The sequence below is a fragment of the Hippopotamus amphibius genome, chromosome 3 (assembly GCF_030028045.1).
Source record: "Hippopotamus amphibius kiboko isolate mHipAmp2 chromosome 3, mHipAmp2.hap2, whole genome shotgun sequence".
Taxonomy (NCBI): Eukaryota; Metazoa; Chordata; class Mammalia; order Artiodactyla; family Hippopotamidae; genus Hippopotamus; species Hippopotamus amphibius.
Window position 1 is genome coordinate 70,996,142 of NC_080188.1, and position 23,045 is coordinate 71,019,186.

General features: G+C 37.2%; 1 protein-coding gene across 4 annotated transcripts in view; it reads left to right on the forward strand.

Annotated features, from left to right (window-relative positions):
* NFKB1 (nuclear factor kappa B subunit 1) overlaps positions 1-23,045 on the forward strand; it is a 115,712-nt gene that overhangs the window by 16,648 nt on the left and 76,019 nt on the right. For 3 of the 4 annotated variants that reach the window (XR_009052762.1, XM_057728525.1, XM_057728527.1), the window contains exons 2-5: positions 6,636-6,681; positions 10,715-10,790; positions 14,598-14,638; positions 19,514-19,612. Coding sequence is in view for 3 of the 4 variants with exons in the window: in XM_057728525.1 (XP_057584508.1) it covers positions 6,643-6,681; positions 10,715-10,790; positions 14,598-14,638; positions 19,514-19,612 (255 nt within the window). In the remaining variant the exon portion in view is untranslated. The remainder of the gene's footprint in view (positions 1-6,635; positions 6,682-10,714; positions 10,791-14,597; positions 14,639-19,513; positions 19,613-23,045) is intronic. The other variant, XM_057728526.1, reaches the window with a different exon arrangement.

Genomic DNA, 23,045 nt, shown 5'->3' on the forward strand with positions numbered 1-23,045 from the left:
ACACATAGTAGTTTAAATTTTTTTTTTAATTTTTTTAAATTTTATTTATTTATTTATTATTTTTGGGGAGGGGTACACCAAGTTCAATCATCTGTTTTTATATGCATATCTCTGTATTCCCTCCCTCTAAATATTTTTTTAATGAATGACTAAATTAATGAAATCATTCAAGGAGTATTTCAATATACCTTGATTTTAAATATATACTATGTACTTTTATCATACCATTAGTGAGTATGGTGTTTTCTATGGACATCTTTCAGAGAGAATCTCTTTATTCTCCTTCTAGCCTTTGAACTTGATCAATGGAGACATTTAAAACAAAACAAAACAAAAAGCAACTACCACTTGCGTTAATGTTGTTTCATATTTTTAATTTCACATTTCATTGTCTCAGGAGGAACTCCCTTAAGTTTTGTGTATTGTCACAGTCCTATTCTGCTTTTCAGCCTATGCTATGGGTAGACTACCTCCAACCTGAACATTCAGGAGACCTAGAGCAAAGATACCGTATTAAAACAAAGTTGTGGGTCCAGGAAGGAAATCACTTCTGCCTCAGACAGGTGATTTTCAGATCATAGTCCGTGGAGTCAGATTAGCCAGCATTATGCTATCAACCTGAGCAAATGGCTTCTTCTCTCTAAACCTCAGTGTTCTAGTATTATTGTGAGAATTAACTGAAATATGTGAAGCACTGTCTCTAATTCCTTACTCATGGGAGGTAGTAAAGTTTAGTTCTTTCTCCATGTGAACCAGCATACTGTCATGATGCGATGGCATGCATCTAGGTTTCTCATCCTTGGCATCATTGAAATTTGGGGTTGGCTATTTCTTTATTGTTAGAGGCTGTCCTGTGCATTATAGGATGTTTAGCAGCATTTTTATTCTCTACACACTACATGCCAGTAGGACCACCCTCCAGTTGTGACAGATGAAAATGTCTCCAGACATTGCCAAATGTCCCTGGAGGCAAAATGTGAACATTTTATTCAGCAGTGATAGGATAAGGATAGGGATGGAATGTGGCAGTGTATTCACAGTGTAGGATAGGAAAGAAATTAAAATACATGATTTTTCTCAGAGTGCCTAAAACATTGACTGCGTATTATTCCCATAATTTATTATAAACATATGGTTTACTGTGCTACCTAATAAAATGGATAACATTTGCTATGTATCGCTAACTGTGCTAGTAAGCTTTGCATGTGGTAATAGTTGACTGTTGTGTTAGATTGGCATTCCATTGTGAACAGGGACCTTATCTTATACCAGCTCCAAGCACAATGCGTTTGTACTTACTAGTTAGCTATTCTACATGTTAATTGGTCACATTGCACCCAACTCAAACAATAGGGAGCTGAAAATGGATGGAGGAGTGGAAAAACATAGAAAATGAATTTATACAAATCTAAATGTGGTAGGACGCAAATATTCATTATTTTTCAAAAACTTTAAAAAATCCGCTATTCTGAGAAAAGTAGCTAAACTCTCCATTAACTTTTCTCTCATCATCAGCAAGTCAGTATGTCATCAGAAAGATGTAAATAAATAGCCCCTTTAAGGTTAATTTTTTTCTGTTTGTTATGAAGAGGATTCCAGTAGTGCTTAGAAGTTTTTGATTCATTCATACTTTGTTTTATTCACTGTATATCATTAATTGTTAAAGATGTCAGAGTTAAACTTTAAATTCAGGACAGGGTTTGATTTTCTCTTTTGTTCTATTAAAAAATACATTTCCAATTACATAATTAGGTTAGAAAATTAAAACAAATTTATAACTTAGGGGATAAAAGTCTCCATATTACTATATATGGATCTGAATTATTATTTTTAGCAGTTACGTAACATGTAACTGTGTGAATGTAGCATAATTATAATTAATCTCCTGTCGAAGGACATTTAGATTTTTCCCAGGTTTTTGCTGCAGTGAATATTCTTGTACTTATTTTTTTGCACACTTGTTCATGTAATTCATTAGTACAAATTCCTGGAAGTGAAATTAGAGTCAGTAGACACTATTTGAATGTTTCACATTGTATGTAGTACACAAGTAATGTTTCACATATGTAGTGCCTATACTTCACAGCATGTTTCCTCCAAAAAATTCCTCCATAGAAACTCCAGTATATTCTTTCTCTTTATGAATTTGCTATCCAACAGAGAGATGGTGTGTCATTCTTTTTCTTATAATTTCATTCAGGAAGAGGTACTAAAATTACACCTAAGTGATGTCTGTTGTGGCTGAAAATAAACTTGAAGATGGAGACACTTTATCTCTCTGATTCCCAACTGCATCCTCTGGATGGCATCTAAAACTCTGTTTTTCAGACTGCAGATTGTGACCCATTAGTGGGTCATGAAATCATTTTAATGGAAATAAAAAGTTTTTCTTTCTTTTTTTTTAGTGAAATCTAATAGAATATATTTTCTTATAGTGGGCCCTGGTCAAAAACTGTGAGTATATCTGATCCTAGAAAATTTCCCCAGTTACAAGGAGGGAAGTGCCACCAACTCTACCCTTAATCATCCAACATTGTGGCGTTGGTTTTGCTGCCCTTACTAAGAACTGCTTGTGCTGGGCTTTGATGTCAGTGGTGGAATTGTCACAGATGTGCAGAAAATAGTCCATTAGGCATTTCATGCAGAACTCATCATATGTTCAGAACTTAGCCAGTTATAACATTATGCCTCTCATGTGAGAAATACAAACAATTCACTCAGGGAGATATTTTATTTATTGCTAGCTAGCTGCATTGTCTTTTTCCCTTTCCATGGTGTGAAAATTTTCCTGGAAGCCCTACTGTTGGGGGAGAGATGCAGAGCTTAGGCCCATTTTCTCACCAGTCAACCCAGTGTCTCCCTTTCTGTTTCAAGATCCTTCCTCAAAAGCACAGAACTGTGTGCAAAGGGAAAGTGTGGGGAAGGGCTGGGGGAGCAGGGGGGCATTAGGGGCTTTCCCTGGTCTTTCCTAATCCTTCAGTTCCAAAGGCTTAGCTGGTATTTCAAAATTTTGAAATAAAATCTGCTCTTACAATTAATGCAAATATTACTGTGATTCACCCTTTCCAAATAATTCTAGTTTCATTTGACATTTTATTTTTAAATCATGAATTAACATTGACATCACTCTCAGAGTACTGTTACCTCAGCTCTTCACAGTGAACTGTCTTACAAAGGCAATAAAAGTTCAGATTTTAACCATCACCCAGTATCTCTTGGGCTGCTGTTGGGCTTTTAAAACTATGATCTTTTGGCACACATTTGTGCATAAATCATGGGGAAGACATTGAAGGGAGGACTGTATTTAATTGGATGTTTTGTCCAGTGCTTGTGACTTAGAGGTCTTCATTGAGATTTTCTCTACAGTGGTGATCTTGATAATAACCCTGCATCAGTTCTAATAAAGTAAATTTCATTTAGTTTTTAAAATTAGGGTCAGGGCCACCTTACATTAAATCAAAGGCCAGGAAACCATCCACAGATTTAAATATGTACATAAAATCCGTGTAATAGAAGTTCTGAACAGGTTCTGTCAGTTTAGCAAGTCAGCAGTCTCACTGCTTTTGAAGACTGTGGGCTAAGATTGAGAGGATTCAGGTGAGCAACCCACATTAAAGGCAAAAAAAAAATATGGTCTTAATATTTTTCTTGGAAGCTTGGGCTTCTGTGGTGTTCTAAGAATAAAGTTTTTTTGAAATTTATTTATTTATTTATTTGCTTGTTTATTGGCTGCGTTGGGTCTTTGTTGCTGCACATGGGCTCTCTCTAGTTGGCGGCGAGTGGGGGCTACTCTTCATTGTGGTGCACAGGCTCCTCATTGCCGTGGCTTCTCTTATTGTGGAGCATAGGCTCTAGGCACATGGGCTTCAGTAGTTGCGACACACAAGCTCAATAGTTGTGGCTCACAGGCTCTAGAGCACAGGCTCAATAGTTGTGGCGCACGGGCTTAGTTGCTCTGCAGCATGTGGGATCTTCCTGGAGCAGGTCTTGGACCCGTACCCCCTGCATTGGCAGGCGGATTCTTTTTTTTTTTTTTTTTTTTTTTTTTGGCACACGGGCTTAGTTGCTCCGTGGCATGTGGGATCTTCCTGGAGCTGGGATTGAACCCGTGACCTCTGCATTGGCAGGCAGATTCTTAACCACTGCGCCACCTAGGAAGCCCGGCAGGCGGATTCTTAATGACCGCACCACCTAGAAAGTCCAAGAATAAGGATTTTTCACGGGGAATGTTGTATTTCAGTGTAACACTCTTTACTGGTATCCTTCATATAAGTGAAAATTATGCTAATCATTCTTTAATATGGATGTATACTTAAGTCCATATAAAAACCCAAGTTTATAGAAAGGGTTATGACTTAAGTGATTTGTTCTTTGAATAAGCATTTATTAGCGAACTAACATATTTTGAGCACAACAAAACTCTGTTCCTTTCAAAGGTCCATCCCCTATCAAAGTCTCTCATTTTGCAGACGAAAAACAGAGGCCACGGTGGGTTAGTTTCATATGCAAAGTCACACACACAGCAGTGGCAGAGCTCTTGAATTTCGAGTGACTTAATTCTTCTTCACTGTATCAGGTCAGTTTTCCTCTTGTAAGCTATTTGTCTTTATCAATTATAGCTATTTGTAAATCTTCAGAGTCGTTTCTTGTTTTAGACAAATATTTTCTTGCAAATCTGCATGGAGTTCTTGTTCTGTAGAACTTAGAGCTGCTCTTTTCCTTTCTATTGAAGTTTGGCACTGCTCAGCATTCCACTAGGAATCCTCTGATGCTTTCTCGCTCCTCCCCAGTCACAGAGGGCTCTAGCAGGAGAGGATTTCATTGGAAATCGGAGTTTTCTTTGAAGGATTTTGGAGTGTTAAATGATATATTCATTAGAGTGAGGGCTAAACTATTTTAACAAAGAGACCCAAGAAAACACTGGCTTAAAGAACACAGGAGATTGCTTTCTTACGTCACCGTCAGTCTTAGCTGCCGTTCATCATCATGTGGGTGGTAGAAGCCAGGTCTTCTCCATGTCTAGGTCTTACCCAGCAGGAAAGAGAAGAAACAAAAACACGGAGGAAGGGTGTCAAGGGCCTTAAGCCCAGACCTGGAAATGGCACACAGTAAATAGTTCTGACATTCCACTGGCAAGCGTTTCTTCAAATGACCATCCCTAACTCCACAGGCGTGTGGGGAATACTCTTGCTGAGCATGTTTCCAGCTACAATTCTATTACTGTGGAAAAGGAGAGAACAGATTGTGGTGGACAGCTAACACTTTGGGACAGCCCCAGTCTCAAGTGCCCTTGAAAGCTTTATAGACGTCATGAGAAAAAAAGAAAGAAAAATTGGCTTCACATTAATATTTGCTTTCAGCTCTGTTTTTTTTTTTGAATCTTCTGATTTTTCAGGCAATATGTCTAAAATTTGATCTAATTAAACTAAAATTATCCTATACATATTTAAAATATTAAGAATATTTCTTAAGTAAATCCAGAATGATATGTGATTTTAGATACTAGTTTTATCTGGTCAGGGGACTCTTCATTTTTGTCAGGGCCTCTGGATAATAGAAGATTGCTAGGGCCTGCGATATTTTTTTTAATTAATTAATTTATTTTATTGGCTGTGTTGGGTCTTTTTTGCTGTGCGTGGGCTTTCTTTTTAGTTGCGGTGAGTGGGGGCTATTCTTCGTTGTGGTGTGCGGGCTCCTCATTACCGTGGCTTCCCTTGTTGCGGAGCATGGGCTCTAGGCATGTGGGCTTCAGTAGTTGCAGCACGTGGGCTCAATAGTTGTGGCTCACAGGTTCTAAAGCGCAGGCTCAGTAGTTGTGGCACACGGGCTTAGTTGCTCTGCGGCATGTGGGATCTTCCTGGAGCAGGGATTGAACCCGTGTCTCCTGCATTGGCAGGCGGATTCTCAACCACTGCGCCACCTAGGAAGCCCAGGTCCTGCGATATTTTAATATCTGGCTGGGGTTGAGTAAATCTGAGACTGTAACCTTGATAATAAGGGCTCTTATTTTCGTGCCTTTTGCTTGCACGTTTAATATTGCAGTGTTTCTGGGCCATCTGACAGTGAAAGGAAGTGGCCTGTAGCAGCTGAGTGCTCTAGAGGACAGAGCATAGCATACTACAGCTCTCTTCCCGTATGCTGTGCAAAGCACTGACCAGGCCCTCACACAGCAAAATGACCCCCTCTGAGCTTCTCAACTCAAGCAGCATGTAGGAGTGGGGAATTAGTTCTAGGACCGTCACAGAATTCATGAAGAGTTGGAAAATAACCTACACAAAGAGCTAAGTGAATCCTTGAAGTCTAGATGGTGACAAAAAGAAATGGCCTGTAAGAAATCTAATGGCATGATTTTTATATACAGAGGATGAAGACTAGTTGTACCAAACTCCAGGACACTGTTGTGAGGTTGACATAAGGGTTGTGGGTTATACGTAAGTGGTAATTCCTTGATTATGCAATCTTTCTACTGTTAGATATAGATTCCAAAGAGGAACTATACCATATTCTCCTCCTGAGGTCTTTAAAAAAGAGTTACATTTGGTCTTACTGGAATAATACAGTTTACTCCTGCATAGCAGAATTTTTAAGGTTCCTTCCAATCTTACAGTTCAGTTTTGTATTGTTTTGATGTACAGCTCCAGAATGGCAGAAGAGGACTCATATTTGGGAGGGCATGAACAAGTAAGTAATCTTGCTAATACTTTTTTGTAAATGTATTCATATTTTAAAATATACAGAGGCAACAATAGTAACTATCAGGAAAACTCTAAAACTGGTAAAAATTTCTTTTAAATTGTTTTTCCTGTCCTTCTGTATACGGTCTGAGAAGACATGTCATATAAAATGAGTAACTTAAACCCTGCTGTCACACATATTGTTGAATAAAAGTTATATATGCTTCAGGTCAGATGATAACTACTGTATTAGTTTCTTGGGGCTGCTGTAACAAATTACAGTAAACTGGGTGGCTTAAAATAACAGAGATGTATTCTTTCTCAGTTCTGGAGGCTAGAAGTCAAAATCAAGATGATGACAGGGTTGGTTACTTTTAGAAGTTCTGAAGGAGAACCTCTTCTGTGTCTCTCCCCTGGCTTCTGGTGGTTGCTGGCAGTCCTTGGCATTCCTTGGCTTGTAGCTGCGTCCATCCAGCCCATTGGCCTTCTTCCCTTTGTCTCCTCTGTATCTCTGTATGCAAATCCCCTCTTCTCTTGTAAAAGTACCAGGCATTGGCTGAGGGCCCATTCTTCAGTATGACCTCATCTTAACTCGATTACATCTGCGAAGAACCTATTTTTAAGTAAAATCACATTCAAAGGTATTAGGGGTTAGGACTTGAACATATTTTGGGGGGAAGAAAAGTATTTATTTAAAACTCATCTAATGAGACAGATTGGTGTAGTGAAAAGGGCTTAGAATTCAAAGATCTTAGCTAAGTGCTGGCTGCTCTTAAAACTTGAAGAATCAGTTACCACCCCCCCTCACTCACAGGGGTCTTTAAAAGACTTAATGGGCAATGAATGTGCTTTGGGAACCTAAAACTACTCATTATAATTATATTAGCAATAATAATAATAAAGTGTCCTTTTTTTTCCTCCTAACTTTGTACTTGAAAATTTGCAATTTCAAGCCTATAGAAATGTTGAATAGTCCAACAAATCTTTGTTGGTTGTTAATATTTTCCTCTATACATATACATTTGTATATTTATATATATGCATATACATAAAGAGATTCATGTACATATAGTATGTATATATTTAATGAACCATTTGCAAGCAATTTTCAGACTCTAGGGTAATTAAATATTAAGGGTATTTAAAATACTGACATTTATTCCTTCATTAGCTATTTATTGAGGCATTACTATGTACCAGAACATTGGCTAAGCAGGGGTACGAAAATGTTACACATTTCAGGAAGCTACCATTCTAATAGCAGGGACCGAGACGTGAATAATTTCCACGTGGTGATAAATGCTGTAGTAGTAGTCTGCACACAACGGGACAGAAGTGTTGAGAGGGGTCACTCAGTGTTGCCTGGGAAGAAGAGCAGGGTTATGGAGACTTTCCAAAGGAAGTCTATGTAAGCTGAGATTTGAAAGATGTAGTTTGCTAGGCTAGACAAAGAGAGGGAACACGAGGTACCAAGACACCCTGGTCCAAATTTTGTAATCATTTCTTACTTAAACTTCAGCCACTTAAAAAAAATGTATTTTCCAAGTTTATGCACGCAGAGGATCAGTCAGAAAACCAAAAGTAAAATATTGGGTTGGCCAAGAGTTTAGTTTGGGTTTTTCCATAACATCTTACGGAAAACCTGAACAAACTTTCTGGCCAACCCAATACTTTTTAAGGGATCTAGTATTACTTCTTTAAATAAAATAGACTTATATAGCATTTATTACTCTTGATAATGTTCTGATTGATTTAGAAAGAATGAGTATGCATTGCTTTTCACATTAAGATGCTTCTTTTGAATTTTATTGTACAAATGATGATATAGGATAAATCTAAGAGCATTTTCTTTGATTACAGCATGAAAAACATTTGGCTACTCATATTATAAAAAAACCTGTGCTTTACCTTTCGCTTTTAATATGCTATCTCTAACAATGAAAGGTAAACTCTAACCAGCATTAGGGTTGGTCTGCTTGGTTTTAAACCATGCTTTCCTGTCTAAACACAGGAAATCCTATCAGCAAGAGATGGTCCTTTATGCCACACAAGAGTAAAACCTGCTGAAAACATTCATTTCGAAAGCTTTTCTTATGTGGGCATTTTTGTGATCCTCAGCAACAGAGATGGGGCATGTTCTGATATTTCCATTTTTGAAGGGAGTGGTCCTTGAAGTTTGTTTGTTTTTTCCTTGTCTTAAGATTAATGGTATATGTTTCCTGAAGTGTATATGTCCTCAGTGAGATACCCTCAGTGTTTTACCATATTCTGGAATTTACTCCCCACTGCTGACCTAGTGCACAGTGCAAGCTGCAGCACACCACACAGCTTCCCTCTTCTTGTCTGAAATGGAGTATGTGTCCCTCCGAAGATCAGAGTTTTTGCCCTCTAACCAGTTGTTTTAGCCACCTGCAGGACCATAGGAAAGATTTTCTGCTAGGTCATCTTTTCTGCTCTGAGACTGATGAAGTCTCTCTGTAAGGTGCAGCCCATTTTTATAATAACGTGTTTTTTCACTCCTTTATTTCCTTTTCAGCAAACAGTGAATAGTGTAGATGAACTTTCCTCTGAAGCATTGAAGTGGAGTACATTTATTGTTCCTCAGTTGAAAATTTGCATACCTCACGACTGGATCTGAAGTGTTCTTTATTTAAACACTGCATTTCTTTGTCTTGATTTAACGAGGCATACTAGATTCTTAGGTACCCAGGAATGTCCAATAATATGCTAGTAAAGAAAAGAAGTAAAATATTTGTGTTTTTTTTCTTTCAAAAGTCAGCTCCAGCACATTGTCTAACTAGTGCATTATAAAAAATGAAATATGTTTGGTTTCTGTGCTGTCCACAGATATTTCACAGATGACTTATTTAGGTTGAAATAGATACCAAACTCAGAAATATGAATTTTAAAAACCTAAGTTAACTAAGTGGGAAGAAAAATGTTTCTCTTGGGAGAAGTAATTATTAGTAACTTATCAATAGATTGTAATTCAATCCAAATATATTGTTGCCCACTGTATTCGTTTTCTGGTGCTACGGTAAGAAATTACCACAAATTTAGTAGCTTAAAAAACACAAATTTATTCTCTTACAGTCTGGAGGTCAGAAGTCAAGGTGTTGGCATGGCTTTGTTCCTTCTGAAAGCTTTTCTTACTTCTTTGAACTTCTAGAGGCTGCTTGCATTTGTTGGCTTGTGACCCCTTTCATCACTCCAACCTCCCGCTTCCATTGTTCCATCTCCTACCATTCGCTTTGCTCCCCTGCATCCCTCCTATCGGGCCCACCTGGATAATTCAGAATAATCTCCCCATCTCTGTATTCTAACCCTAATAACATTTGCAAAATCACTTTTGGTATATGAGATGGCATTCACAGGTTCTGGGGATTAGGATGTGGATGTCTTTGGGAGAGTCATTATTCATCCTACCACACCCACTGAATTCCAGGTATTTTGTATTGGACTAGGTAAATAAAGGTCAAACAAACAAAAAATGAGAGAATTCAGTGCTCAGTTATCTGCTCCTTGGACTAAGTTGTATTTTCAGTTTTTCTCTGAATTTTTCTAGGGCTGCTGCCTAATTCTTTCAGGCCTTGAAGTTGGATGGCTAGAAGAGGAGTTTATTTACCATCATAAAAGAAAGAAATACAGATTTCTAGGATTATATTCTCATGTTTATATTTCTAAGAGAGTATAATTCAACAAATATTTAAGCATCCACTCTGATAAACACTGGGTCCTGAAGATATACCAGTAAGCAAGCTACACCAGGTCCTTACCTCTGTGGACTTTACAGCTGGGTTATTCTTCTGAAATCCTGTTGTCACATAAACATAGCCCAACCCCATGTAAAGTTCCGTACACGTGAGAACTTAGCTAGGTCTCCTGAGTGTATTTTTTAAATTTAATTTGAAGTATTTTCAGATTTCTGTTTTTGGTTTTAGTTTTTATTCCTATAACTAAGTTTTAGTGTTTCAAGTTCAAATTTTTAATACAGTGTTGGAAAAATAATGATTGAAATATTTAAATTTTCCCTTTTATAGATGTTTCATTTGGATCCTTTGAATCATACAATATTTAATCCAGAATTATTTCAGCAAGAGATGCCACTGCCAACAGGTAAGAAAATTCCACATCTCTGTTGCCTTGTCATTTTGCTTCTCTTTTTTAAAATTCAAGATTTTCTAAACATTCTTTTAGAAAGTCAGTGAGGTCCCTAGAAATGGTGATTGATATTTTAAAAACCAATCTATCAGTGTACTTTTTTGGACTATGTTTGCACAAACATGTTTGACCCCAGTTACCCACTGTATGACTAACAATTATTGCTGATATCTATTAGTACAGCTCAAAAAGAATTTCTTTACTCAATATGGGATTTTCCCTTTCACTCAATCGTGTTATCTCTGGGGTCTTTATAACTCCTGTTTCCTTTGTCCCAGGCACACATGAGGCAGTCTCAACTCCTCAGATCTGTTCCGAAAACACTTATTTGAGTACCTGTTACATGCCAGCCAGTATACCAGGCACTGGGAACATAAAGTGTACAAAAATCATAGAAGTCATCTCAGTAGAAAGATCATCTTTTTAAAAAGCTTCTTAGCTTACATTCTGACCGGTTGGATAAACTCATGATAACCGTCCTTCCTCCTAACATGACTGTGTTACTTATCCCCATCAACAAATTGCTTCATCTCATATGGGCGATTAAAAAACATCCACTCAGTCTCTGTTTTTATTTATTGATTTTTACGTAAGCTTGTTGTAATAGCTCTTTTTATGTGCTCCTCGCATCACCAGGGGGACTCAACAGATGTTCACAAGCTATGTGAGTAAATTTTGGAAGTTGTGCATAGAACAGAGAGTTTTGTAATCACTGGAGTGGACATCAGCTATTCTGTTTACCATGGACTTGCTTGGCCTCAGTGGGAGACTTTATCTAGTTTGTATCATTGTCATTTAAAATTCATGTTGTTACTCTGGTACTTACTTTTCATTTTTTAGATCAGATTTTTTTTCTGCTTTTTTATATCTATTATTTCTAGAAGTTCATGAGAGGGGAAAAAATGAATCTGCTGTACCTTCACCTTCACTAGCTTCACTAAGTGTATTGCTGAGGCCTTTCTCTCTTTACCCCACAAAACATATTTTGTAGGCTACCATATCTGAGATCTCAGGTGCTGTCCAATGTAAGCTGTAGGTCAGCTTCCTGTGAACAAGTAAATGTCTTGGTAGCTTCTGTGTTTCCTGTGAACTTCTTATTTTGGGGATCAAAGTCTTTTTCTTGGTACTGATGCTTTATTGAAAACCTAAAAGAGTCTGCCCTCAGGAAACGTATACATTTCCATTTAATGCCTTGTATTGAATAGATGCCAAACAATATCCTGATGCGAATGTTTTCTTAATGTTTTATTTCATCAAGTTTATGGAGATAGAAATAAGCTTATCAAAAGAACCATCTCAGTAAATATTTTTAGTCAGAGCTTCATGATGTAGGAATTATTTAGCCATAACATTAGAAAAACTTTTATAAGTATACCACAGAATTGTATGTTCCAGTCATTACCTCATCATTTTTATTGTCACATATGTTCCCTCTGCATTTCACTGGCATAGTTCAGTTTTTATAAACCAAGATGTATGGGTGTTTTATTCACATTTTAATGGGATAGAGAGGTTATGTAAACCAATATTGACTTGCAATTTTCATGTGGACTGTTTTATCTTCTATATTTCTTGAAATCTAAAACGATTAGTAGTTTTGCTACTTGTTGAAAACGCTATGGGATATGGTACAACTGCTAGGTCTATAACATTATGCTATAATTTAAATTTCCCTACACAGTAAGATGTCAATTCATGGCATAGATATGTGGCCAAAGAAAATCAGCATTAAAACAAATATATGCTTATTAAATCTCATTTTCTAGTTGATTAATGTTTGTGTGTATTCCCTGAAAGAGAAAAATGGCCCCATTTCAAATCGTACAGCAAAAATGGTAGCAAAACTTCAAGTATTTTTCAGAAGAGTTAATAAGTTAGAGACTTGAAGTTTGATGTAAATGTGCTCCAACTCCTCTGTATTTTCCATGACATCCAAATATTGCCTTCTTTTTTTTTTACCTAAAGTATAGTTGATTTACAATGTTGTTAATTTCTGCTGTACAGCAAAGTGATTCAGTTATACATATGTATACTTTTTTTTATATTCTTTTCCATTATGGTTTATCACAGGATATTGAATATAGTTCCCTGTGCTATACAGTAGGACCATGTCGTCAAACATTGCTTTCTTAAAGATTTCTCTTCTCCATGTGTTCATTTAGCTTTCTAGAGGGAATGTTAATGAGTAGGTTTGTCATATTGTTGTGCAGGCTTTATATTAGCAGTGTGAAAATATTTCTATTTCTAATCAGTTTTATCTCCTTATCAGAAATTAAATTCTAGCCATTTTGGGGACTTTTAAAATTCGAACAGTTTCTTTTCTAAAAATAGTTAAATATATCCAGGAATTAATTTCATATGGACAAGAAAAGATAATTTACCTAAATTATACTAATTGGTCAGTCCCTACCCTTTTTTCTTGTGTATGTTTCAGTTCAAATTCAGTCATTTTCCAACTGACTTCCTTGTAAATTTCTTGAATAATAACAGGAAATAATTATACCTTAGTTTCCTACTGTTCTCTAGCCTTATCCTGATTCATCCTAATACTGAAAAGATAAAAATAATCCTCTCTCAAGTTATAGTTTATTTTTAATTTCAACCTGAAAGTTTAGCTGTCTTCATAAATATATTTATGTAAAATGATAAGTCTTGAACTTCTGACCTAGAGACAATGAAAATTCAAATGGACACAGAAGCATTCTCCTAGAATTTTTTAAAGTACCATTTTTAATTTACATTCAAGCAAGTTAGAAACAGCATGAGCTTTTATGGATCGCAGAGCTACGGATTATTATACTGTTGACATAAAAACCAGCTGGGAATCTTAGGGACTTTCTCATATTGAACAAATTTGTATTTATACTGTCAGAGGTCCTGATTTTCCTTTGAGTTTCCAAAGTCAGGTATAGTCAGGCTATGGATTAAGCTTCTCTAGTATTCTTTGTTTTCGTAACAATTCATTGCTATGCACCTATTTAAATTATTTTCAGAATTTTATAAAATGCTTGTTTTAGAATAGAGTTTATATGAGAGCACAGTGTTCAAAAATTGTATACAGACCTCAAAAGCTATGTGTTAATAAGAATCTACCATGTCTGATAGACCAAATTAAATTTGGGCGGAGGGAGGAAGAAGTTAGCCAGTTAGAGAATGAGGGCAGTATTTATGGATTCAAGTATTGGAAAGGAACCAAAAACTTAGTGTAAGGAAAAGCAGATAGCCTGAGATCATTATCTGTGTGTTTCACACATGTAGGTGCCAGCTGAGGCTCTTGTAATTTCACATTAAGTGCATTCTCTTTGAAGAATGGAAGTCAGTGTCTAATGATGTGATGGCAAAAGAAAATTTCATAGTGCCCAGGAAGTGGTTGCTGCTTTTAATTGGTATTTGTGTCATTTTAAAAATGTTTCGTTAGTAGACATGATTGTGGAGGCTATTGACACCTTAATCCTTGCCAGACATCATGGCTTTTGTTGGGTTGTGCAATGTGCCATCACCATTCAACAAGACGTTTGTACAGTGTGGTTCTCTCTAACGGTGTAATGCTGCTGTTAAAATAAGGAGAAGTTTAATATTCAAACAAGGAAGATATATTATAGCCTTGTGGAATTTTAGCTAAAAAGTTGATCTGAAGCCTCTATTTAAAAACATAATTTCAGTTTTTTTACTTGCTTTATATATATATATACTTTTTTTTTTTAACCAAATTTGAGAAGCCTCACAGTTTCTTTTGGTTTCTGTTTGTTGTTTCGTTTTTAGCAGATGGCCCATACCTTCAAATATTAGAGCAACCTAAACAGGTAAGAAGATGAAAGGGGGGGGAGGACTTTTCTCTTTAATTGTTAGATCCATGTCTGATATTAATATCTCAAGCATTGAATTTAAATGAATTTTACAAAGGAAGTAGCTTATCTTAGAAGATCAACAACCTGCCAGATTATGTAACAACTTTATTCATCCACTTTACATTTCTCTTAGTCATTCTTCAAACTGTCCTGAGCCTCAGTACAGTAGTTCTGTAAAAGCTAGTTAATTATAGATTCTTGATATCCCACGATCTCTACTAACTTTGCTTACCAGCCACTCCTAGGAGAGGCATAGGTTATCTCCACTCATTTTCATTTATGAGGAAATATACATACATGCAGTTCACGTACACTGAGTTACATCCATCAACATGTCCCTGCAAACGCAATACTTCTTAGCCTTCCTCCTCCCTTAGGAGCCCCAGCCTTTTCTGTTCTGTCTTTGGAACATGTAACCTAAGATACTAAAGGTACCAGTAGGGTGTAGGTAAAGTATTAGAATGGTGTTAGCTTTAGACTCGGGCTCTTTGGAGTCAGGAGAGGAGCATTTTATTTTATAAGGCACTTCTTCTTACTACTAGATTCTATAGAGAATACCTGGGAATTGAAGTGGCCTCCTCACCATGCCCCCATGGGTAAAAAGTTGGATGGGACCAGTGCTATGAAAGAGGGCGGAAGAGAATCTTTAATATCTGCCTGGGAGATTTCAGTCATTAAAGGATGGAAATAATGGTATAGTCCTCTGCAGAACAAGGACAAAGTCAGTAAATCTCTGAATGGATGTGCTTATTATCACATCTGTGTGAGGCTGAGGATGAGTGTACCTACAGTTATACGAGGGTGAGTCGAAAATTATCCGCACTCTGGCTGTAGAATTTATTTTAATTAACTTTTAGAAAACACAGATACATCATTTTTCGACATAATCTCCTTGCTTTTCAATATACTTTGCACATCTGTCAACAAGCTTGCACATTCCCTCATTAAAAAATGTTTTAGGCAGAGCTGCGAGCCACAAATGTACCTCAGTCTTCACTTCTTCATCAGAAGTGAATCTTCGTCCTCATAGGGTTGCTTTCAGGGGACAAAACAGGTGAAAGTCCGATGGAGAAATATCAGGAGCACAGGAAGGATGCTTTAACACCTCAAAACAAAGTCTTTGCAGAGTATCAACAGTGTGGACAGAAGTGTGCGGACATACATTGCCATGCAAGATCACAACGCCCTTGGATAGCAGTCCTCTGCATTTAATCCAAAGTTTAGGCTTCAGCTCTTCAATAAGCACCTCTATCCATTCAAACATACTTCTTCACAACAAAACACTTTTCTCCATACTGCACACAAAGTCTTCGATAAATAACGGCCCCAGGTACACCCTCAGACCGCGAAAAACAAATCCCTGTGTGCTGTTCTTTCATGCAGATCACAAGTGGGGCATCCATTTTTGCTCACACCACAGTTACAAATGAACTGATATAACACATTCACACCTGCACGGCAGTAACTGGGGAGAAAGTAGCCTTGAACAGAAAGTGCTGATAAGACAGTGCAGCCAGCAGAAGTTTTAATATAACTGGAGTGCAGATAATTTTTGACTCACCCTGGTATCATCCAGTACCTTTCCTAAATGTTTTTAGTAGCTCAGGCAAGTAATTGTAACACTGTTGCATTGTTTAACACTTAACAAATGCTAGCTAGGTCAAGAATTTAAATAAGCATCCATTGTGGTTACTATAATCATGGCATTATATATGTATTTGGATTTTGGTCAAAATATAAAGGATATAAATATCTTGACTATGACTGAATAATCTGTCTTTATGAGGCTGAACTTAGATAGACCTTTTTGGTGTGGGGACAGGAATGCCACTTGAGGCTTGGGGCCGTTGTTTTAGTTGCTTGCAGGGGCACACCCTGACCCCACAGGCTGCTCACATGACTTTGCTTTATCTCTACATCCAGTTCCATAACAGTGAGTTCCCACAGGAGGCCACCAATTCTCTCAGAGACCCTCCCAGTGGAAAGTTATCCCTTAACATTCTGTGCAGTGGTCTGGCCTCCAGGAAAATTTTCTGGGTAGTCTATAAAGCTGAGAAATCAACTAAAATTTGTCTGTGTAGTAGGTAAAATGTGTTTTTCAAATATCTATTTGAAAAAGCGTAGCACTACAATAAGAATTTTTAAATTCAGTTTCTTACTATGGGTCCAATAGTCATAAGGAAAAATTGACATTTATGACTTATCCGAAGGGTGAGTTATGTAGATCCAAAATTCAAAATTTAATTCACTGTTTGTGGATGTATAAGAGCTTATCTGAGTAAATCAGTGTGTTTGCTTACCAAACTGATCATATTTTGATGTCTGACTCTGGTGAAAGTAAGAAGATTGTATTTAAGTCAGACTTTCTGACCGGATGGATATAGCCTTGCCTTTGAGGTTAATGACTCATTTTCAGCAAATGGAGTTACTGAGATGAATGGCTGTGGATTGACAAACGGTTAATCTCAAAAATGTAGACACTGAAATGCGTCCATACTATGCATTTGAAGACATCCTAGCTTCCCAAAACAAACAAACAAACGAACAAAAAAAACAGTAATAAATTTCTATCCTATCCTCAGGTTAGAAGTTCCTTTGCATAGAAGTTTAGATACTTTTATCCAACTATGAATAATATCTATTGTTTTTCAAATGATAAGCAAGCTATTAAGACATGTCTCTTTACTCATACCTCCCAATAAGGTATAAAAGTATATGTGTACAGATGATTGAACCTGGTGTACCCCCCCAAAAAAAATTAAAAAAAAAAAGTATATGTGTAAGTATATATTTCTTCAACTGTCCTTAAAGGGATTTTTGATTAAAGATAATGAATTACTTTATCAAGTTTTAAAAATAAAATCTAGAAAAATATTCTTTTTGTCTTTGGGGTCTCTGCCACAGTTTTCCACAGCTCTGATAGAGATGAGTAATAGCATAGATGACTGAATCTTTAGCGTGCCCAGTTCTGCTGCGTATTATTAAGTGCTAGTTATCTAATATTATTTTAAAACCAAACTTGTATTTAAATTGATTAGGAGTCAGGTAAATCTCTATTTTATGGTTAGCCAATTCTGGAGGCTGTTGCACATGCTGTTGCTTTTTCACGCTTTTAGAAATTTCACTTAATTATTAAAAATAAGCCAACAGCCTTTGTCCGTAAAAGGTATAGGTCTGAATTTATAACTTATTTTTTAGTTTGAATTTTGTGAGAAGGAAAACAGGATAATTGCCTCCAAATGACTAATCTTACCTCAAAAGATTTCCCAGGTGTTTAGGTTTGGGATCTCCTGAGGAGCCATTTGTAAGAGTTGTTTTAGGTCCCACTTTGATGAGTTGATCATACATCCCAGACCCATGTGTGACTTGAGGCAGTTTCCACCACTAGGGAATTTACTTCAGGCCTTATTCGTACCATGAAATATGCTTTAGACTGATCCTCTTTGGAAATTAGAGAATTCTTACAGAATTTAGAAACAATTTCAGTTGCTTTCATTAGTTCAAGGTCTCTGGACCTCTCAGACTGTTTTTCAAGACCCTGTGAGGCATGGTGAAATGCAGTGCAGTCTAGGGAGGGCAGAAATTTTGCACTGGTCCTTGAGCTCAGAGCTATCAAAACCTTTGTGTTTGCTGGACTCCACTGTCCAGTGTGCAAGGTAGAAAGCTCCCACCACCAAGTAGTGGGTATGTGGAGCTTCTGGTGGCCTGGGGATCCAGCACTGTTTATATGATGTCAGCCCTACAATAAAATAAATGAAAGGTGAGGCTGTTTCTTAAAGTATATTAACATATTCTTTTCACTAAAGAGTGAATTTGAAAAAAGGAAAACCATCCAGTCAAGTGACTGTATAATTATAAACTACTAATACTACCACAAATTGGTTGACATCATTATAAAGTTGAGTTCTTCAGGAAAAATGTTGAAAGCTCCCTTAATGTGATGATGATGTCCATTCTTATAAATGTCCTTGTTTTATTCTTTATATACAGATATGCACAATTACAGTTGTTAGCTTTGTAAATCATAAAATGTTAGAACCGGAATAGACCTTTAATATGGTCTTGTCTAATCTTATTTGTATAGATAAAAAAAAATGGAACTTAGGTGTTTATCAGCCCACATAGTAAAGGCTTCTAGCTAATTCTTAATTGATTAACTATGTCTGTAAAATTCCTGAGTTAACATATAAAGGGACTGTCTGGTTTTGGATTCATTCAGGTCAGTTAGTATATCCAGCTTGAGCTTGATAATATCGATAATCTTAAATCAAAACTCTTAAATCAAAACTCTTATCTGCTGAACTGTTGAGAGTTGCTGACCAGATATGGGGTGTAGCATAGGCTGTGTTCTACAACCTGATGTGATGTATTTAACGAGATATTTCTGTATTCCCTCCTGAACCAACTGTCATCAGAATAGATAAAGGAATTCCTTTAAGTAAGAATCAGAGAAGCTTGACTTTGAGTCATATGGTCAGTTTCAGAGCTTGGCAGCAGCAATTTGAGATGAGGACACTCTGATGCAAACAAGCTGTAGCACGTTGGGTCCAAGGCTTAAACTCTGCAGTAGTTTACTCTCCACATAGCACAGCAGGAGAGGTTCTGCAGGGCCAGGGACCTGGCTTTTAAGCCACAGCTCAGTGCACAAATATCAATTAACGTCAGTGTTCATAATAAGGTTATGGGAAAAGTGGTTCTCATCTGCAGTCCTCTTTCACAGTTTGTTTTTCCTTTAATACACACACGCACTTAAAATTTGTATATAACTTTGTCCCTATAATTTTTAGTAAGTATTTCTCAAACTTGTTCACCTTGTGTTCACCTTTGCAGAGAGGATTTCGTTTCCGTTATGTGTGTGAAGGCCCCTCCCATGGTGGACTCCCTGGTGCATCTAGTGAAAAGAACAAGAAGTCCTACCCTCAGGTCAAAGTAAGTTCGTGGTATCTTTCCATGTGAATTCTGAAAAATTTGATGTCCTTGGAGCAAAAGAAAGGAATGCTTTTAAACATAACTACCATTTGCCTCTGCTCCTAAGCTGAAGTGTTCACGTGATTATTATAATATTTAAATAGAAATGTCTCTTAGCCAATAGAGGTGACAGATTTTAAAACTGTTAATATTTCCATTTAGTACAAATTATCTCAATGCTAACTAACAAAACTTTTATTATTTCTGGATAATCTTAAAGGAGTTTTTAGTTGTATACTTCCTAAATCTTTAGTAAATCTTTGAGAGAATGCTTGATTTCAGCTCTTTGGAGATCTAGTGAAAAACAAAACTCAGGTGACTGGGTATGGACTATATAGCAGAGTACTTCAGCTCAGCAGTTCAGATCCAGACTCTCTTACTAGCTGTGTGCCTTTGAGAGGGTTATCCAACACTTCTAAACCTCATTACCGGAATGTGCAAAATGCAGACATGTTAATGGTCTATATTTCATAGAGTCTCCTAGAGATTGAATGAGGAAATGTATCTAAGTGGTCCACAGAGAGTCTAGCAGTACCGCAGGGCTTGTGCTTGAGCAGCTGTGTGTCCACACGTGGTGGTCCTTGGAATGTACTACCTCGTGACATGCTGTGCTGGGCTTGGCCGAGCCTTTTCTACACCTTTAGGTTCTTTTTCTCTCTTTTTATTTAATTGAGACTGACTATCTTCCGCTGAGGTTATTTGAGTTTTTTATTTTCATCATGTGATGTCATTTTTCATAGACTGATTGCTAGCAGTTTTGCCGATAAACCAGTCCATAATTGCAGTTTCATCATTTATAAACATTTTCAGTTGTTCAATAATTCAAGGCTTTGGCAAAGGTTATCAACTCAGTTCCCACTGAGGTGTGTGTGCCCCTCAGGATATAACATTCTTTTGGCCTCAGTCTTCTTCTTGGTTTGTTGTGAACAGGTGAAGGGCAACAAGACAGACCCCCAGTAAAATCCTGATGTCAAGGGAATTTGGTTTTGCCAGCCTTGCATTTTATTCCCTCCCTCTCCTCATACCCCACTTCTAGGCCCAGGCCTTTCTAATTTCTCATCCCTGATCCAAAACAAAATCCTGTGATTCTTTTCCTCTTGAGAATATTATGTAGTATTGGTCCTACCAGTTGTATTAGCATTTTAAGTCTCCTGTCCAAGCTCTCCTGTGAAATGAAAGATGTTTTTCCTATTCAGGGTCATTAGGCAGGGTAAATATGATGTGTTTAGCCACAGTCTTATGGTCTCAAGTCCTTTAGAATCTGAATGAGGAAAGAGGAACATCAATAAAACAAGGGAATTAGCATTTATTAAGCACCAAAGATTCACCAAGTGCTTTACATACATTATGTCTTCTATCCTCATAACAATCTTGGTAGGTAGAAAGTGTAAAGCCTGTGAGGAAGCCGAGGCTCTTAGAGAGGAGCCTTGCTGTCTCCATGGGACCCGAGGCTCATTATCCTATAGCAGATGCTTGCTTGTTGAACTCTCATAGGGAATGTGTGCATTTGGGGTGCTGGGGGCCGGAGCGCAGTGGGCAGGACATGGGAGGACAATGGTGAGATAAGGCACAGAGAATTATAACTGGGCCACAAAGGAGAGGAGCTCAGGCCAAGGGTACTCAGATATTAGGGAGTCAGATCCAATGTTTATCTTTTTAACACGTGTCTGTGTGTCCTATATATAAATATTGTATGTGTTTATATGTGTTACTTGTAATAAGGATAATTGAAAGATACATGTTATCGGCATTGACACTGATTATAATTACTGAAGAATTAGCATTATTAAGAGAAAAACTGGGAGTTTTTTTCTAGACTGTTTCTGTACCAAAAAATATAAATTACAGTATTTTCAAGAACTGCTTACTTCTATTGCTTCAGTCTTTTGTGGCCAAGAACAGTTCTTGATACTAAAAAATACACGGCATTAGCTTTGTATAAATTTGTTACCTAATTAAAAAAACTATATATCCATTTGTGCTCAGGCTTAACACATCCTTCTCATATAGTGGTTGCTGCCTCACATTTACAAAATAGTCTAGAAATAAAACAACCTAATGGGCATTAGATATTCTTCTCAAATTATAGTTTCTGTAACAAGGAGTTTAATACTTACTGGGAAATCTAGATATAAGCGTGTAACAGTCATTATTGAACTTCAGCTCTCTCTTCACTATTTCTCCCAATTATTTATTTTTTATTCACTAATTCAACATATATTTATTAAGCATTTAATCTAGTTGTAAGAAAATGAAGAACAGTTTAGAGGGTCTATTACAAACCATCATTGTTCTCTTAGCCTGTCACCATTCACTGAGAGTTTAAAAGACTCTGTTCTTTGTAATAGTTAAAGGAAGTAATTTTATTTATCTTAGAAGCTCTTAATCAGAAGGACGAGGAGGAGAGAAAGAGTCAGTCACGAGGTATTTTTTCCAGAGCTCTTCTCCTAATATCACTTTTAATAGTCTTTTTTACAAAGGATAGTTGAGAGTGACCTTTCAGTTTACAAAGGAATTTTAAATCCCCCTTGCCTGTAAAATTCAGGCAGAGGAAGGAATTGCTCTCAGTGTATATCTTTGTCAGAAGGATCTTCACAGTTGTACATGTCTCTGGCAGCAGTTCACAAAGCACCCACTCCCTGTGAGAGGCTGCAAATGAGGCAGTGGGACAGGTACAACCAGCTCAGAGTTTCTCAGACTCATCACTACTGAAATTTTGGGTGAGAAAACTTATACTTTGAAGGGTTTTCCACTTCACTGTAGAATATTGAGCAGCACCCCTGACTTATCCCCCCTAGATGCCATTAGCACCCCTACAGTCATGACAACCAAAAAATGTCTCCAGACATTGCCACATGTCCTGGGGGATGAAAGCACCCTGCTTGAGAACTGCTGATCTAGGGGCAGTGCCTAATCAACCTTAACCTTTCTCCTTTGCATACTTTTCTGCTATTTAAAGCTGTACCGCATAGGTTATATAAAATTGCCTAAGTATTTTATTTTGCAAACATATGTACTTTTCCTGATTATTAGATACATATTTTCAAGATGATAATCATGATGACTGTGTAATTCCTTTTAGAATCTCTGAGTTAGTGTACCTGGATATTAAGGAGAAAGGTAGAAAAGAGGAAAGAAAAATTTCCTAAACGTTCTATATTCCATGCATACCTAAAAGTTAACATACGAGATTTGTTGACTCTCCATATACACTGTTACAGAAGAGAAAGTGAAAGTGGAGGTGGATTCAGCCGAGGCTGTAAACCTGCATAGCCGCTGTGTATGAGCAACGGGGACCATCGATAGAGTGGTCCTCATCCTCCCTTCCAGTAGAGGGAGGTGTAATGGACAGTGCCCCACACTCTCCCCAAATTCCATTTCCACAGGAACTTCA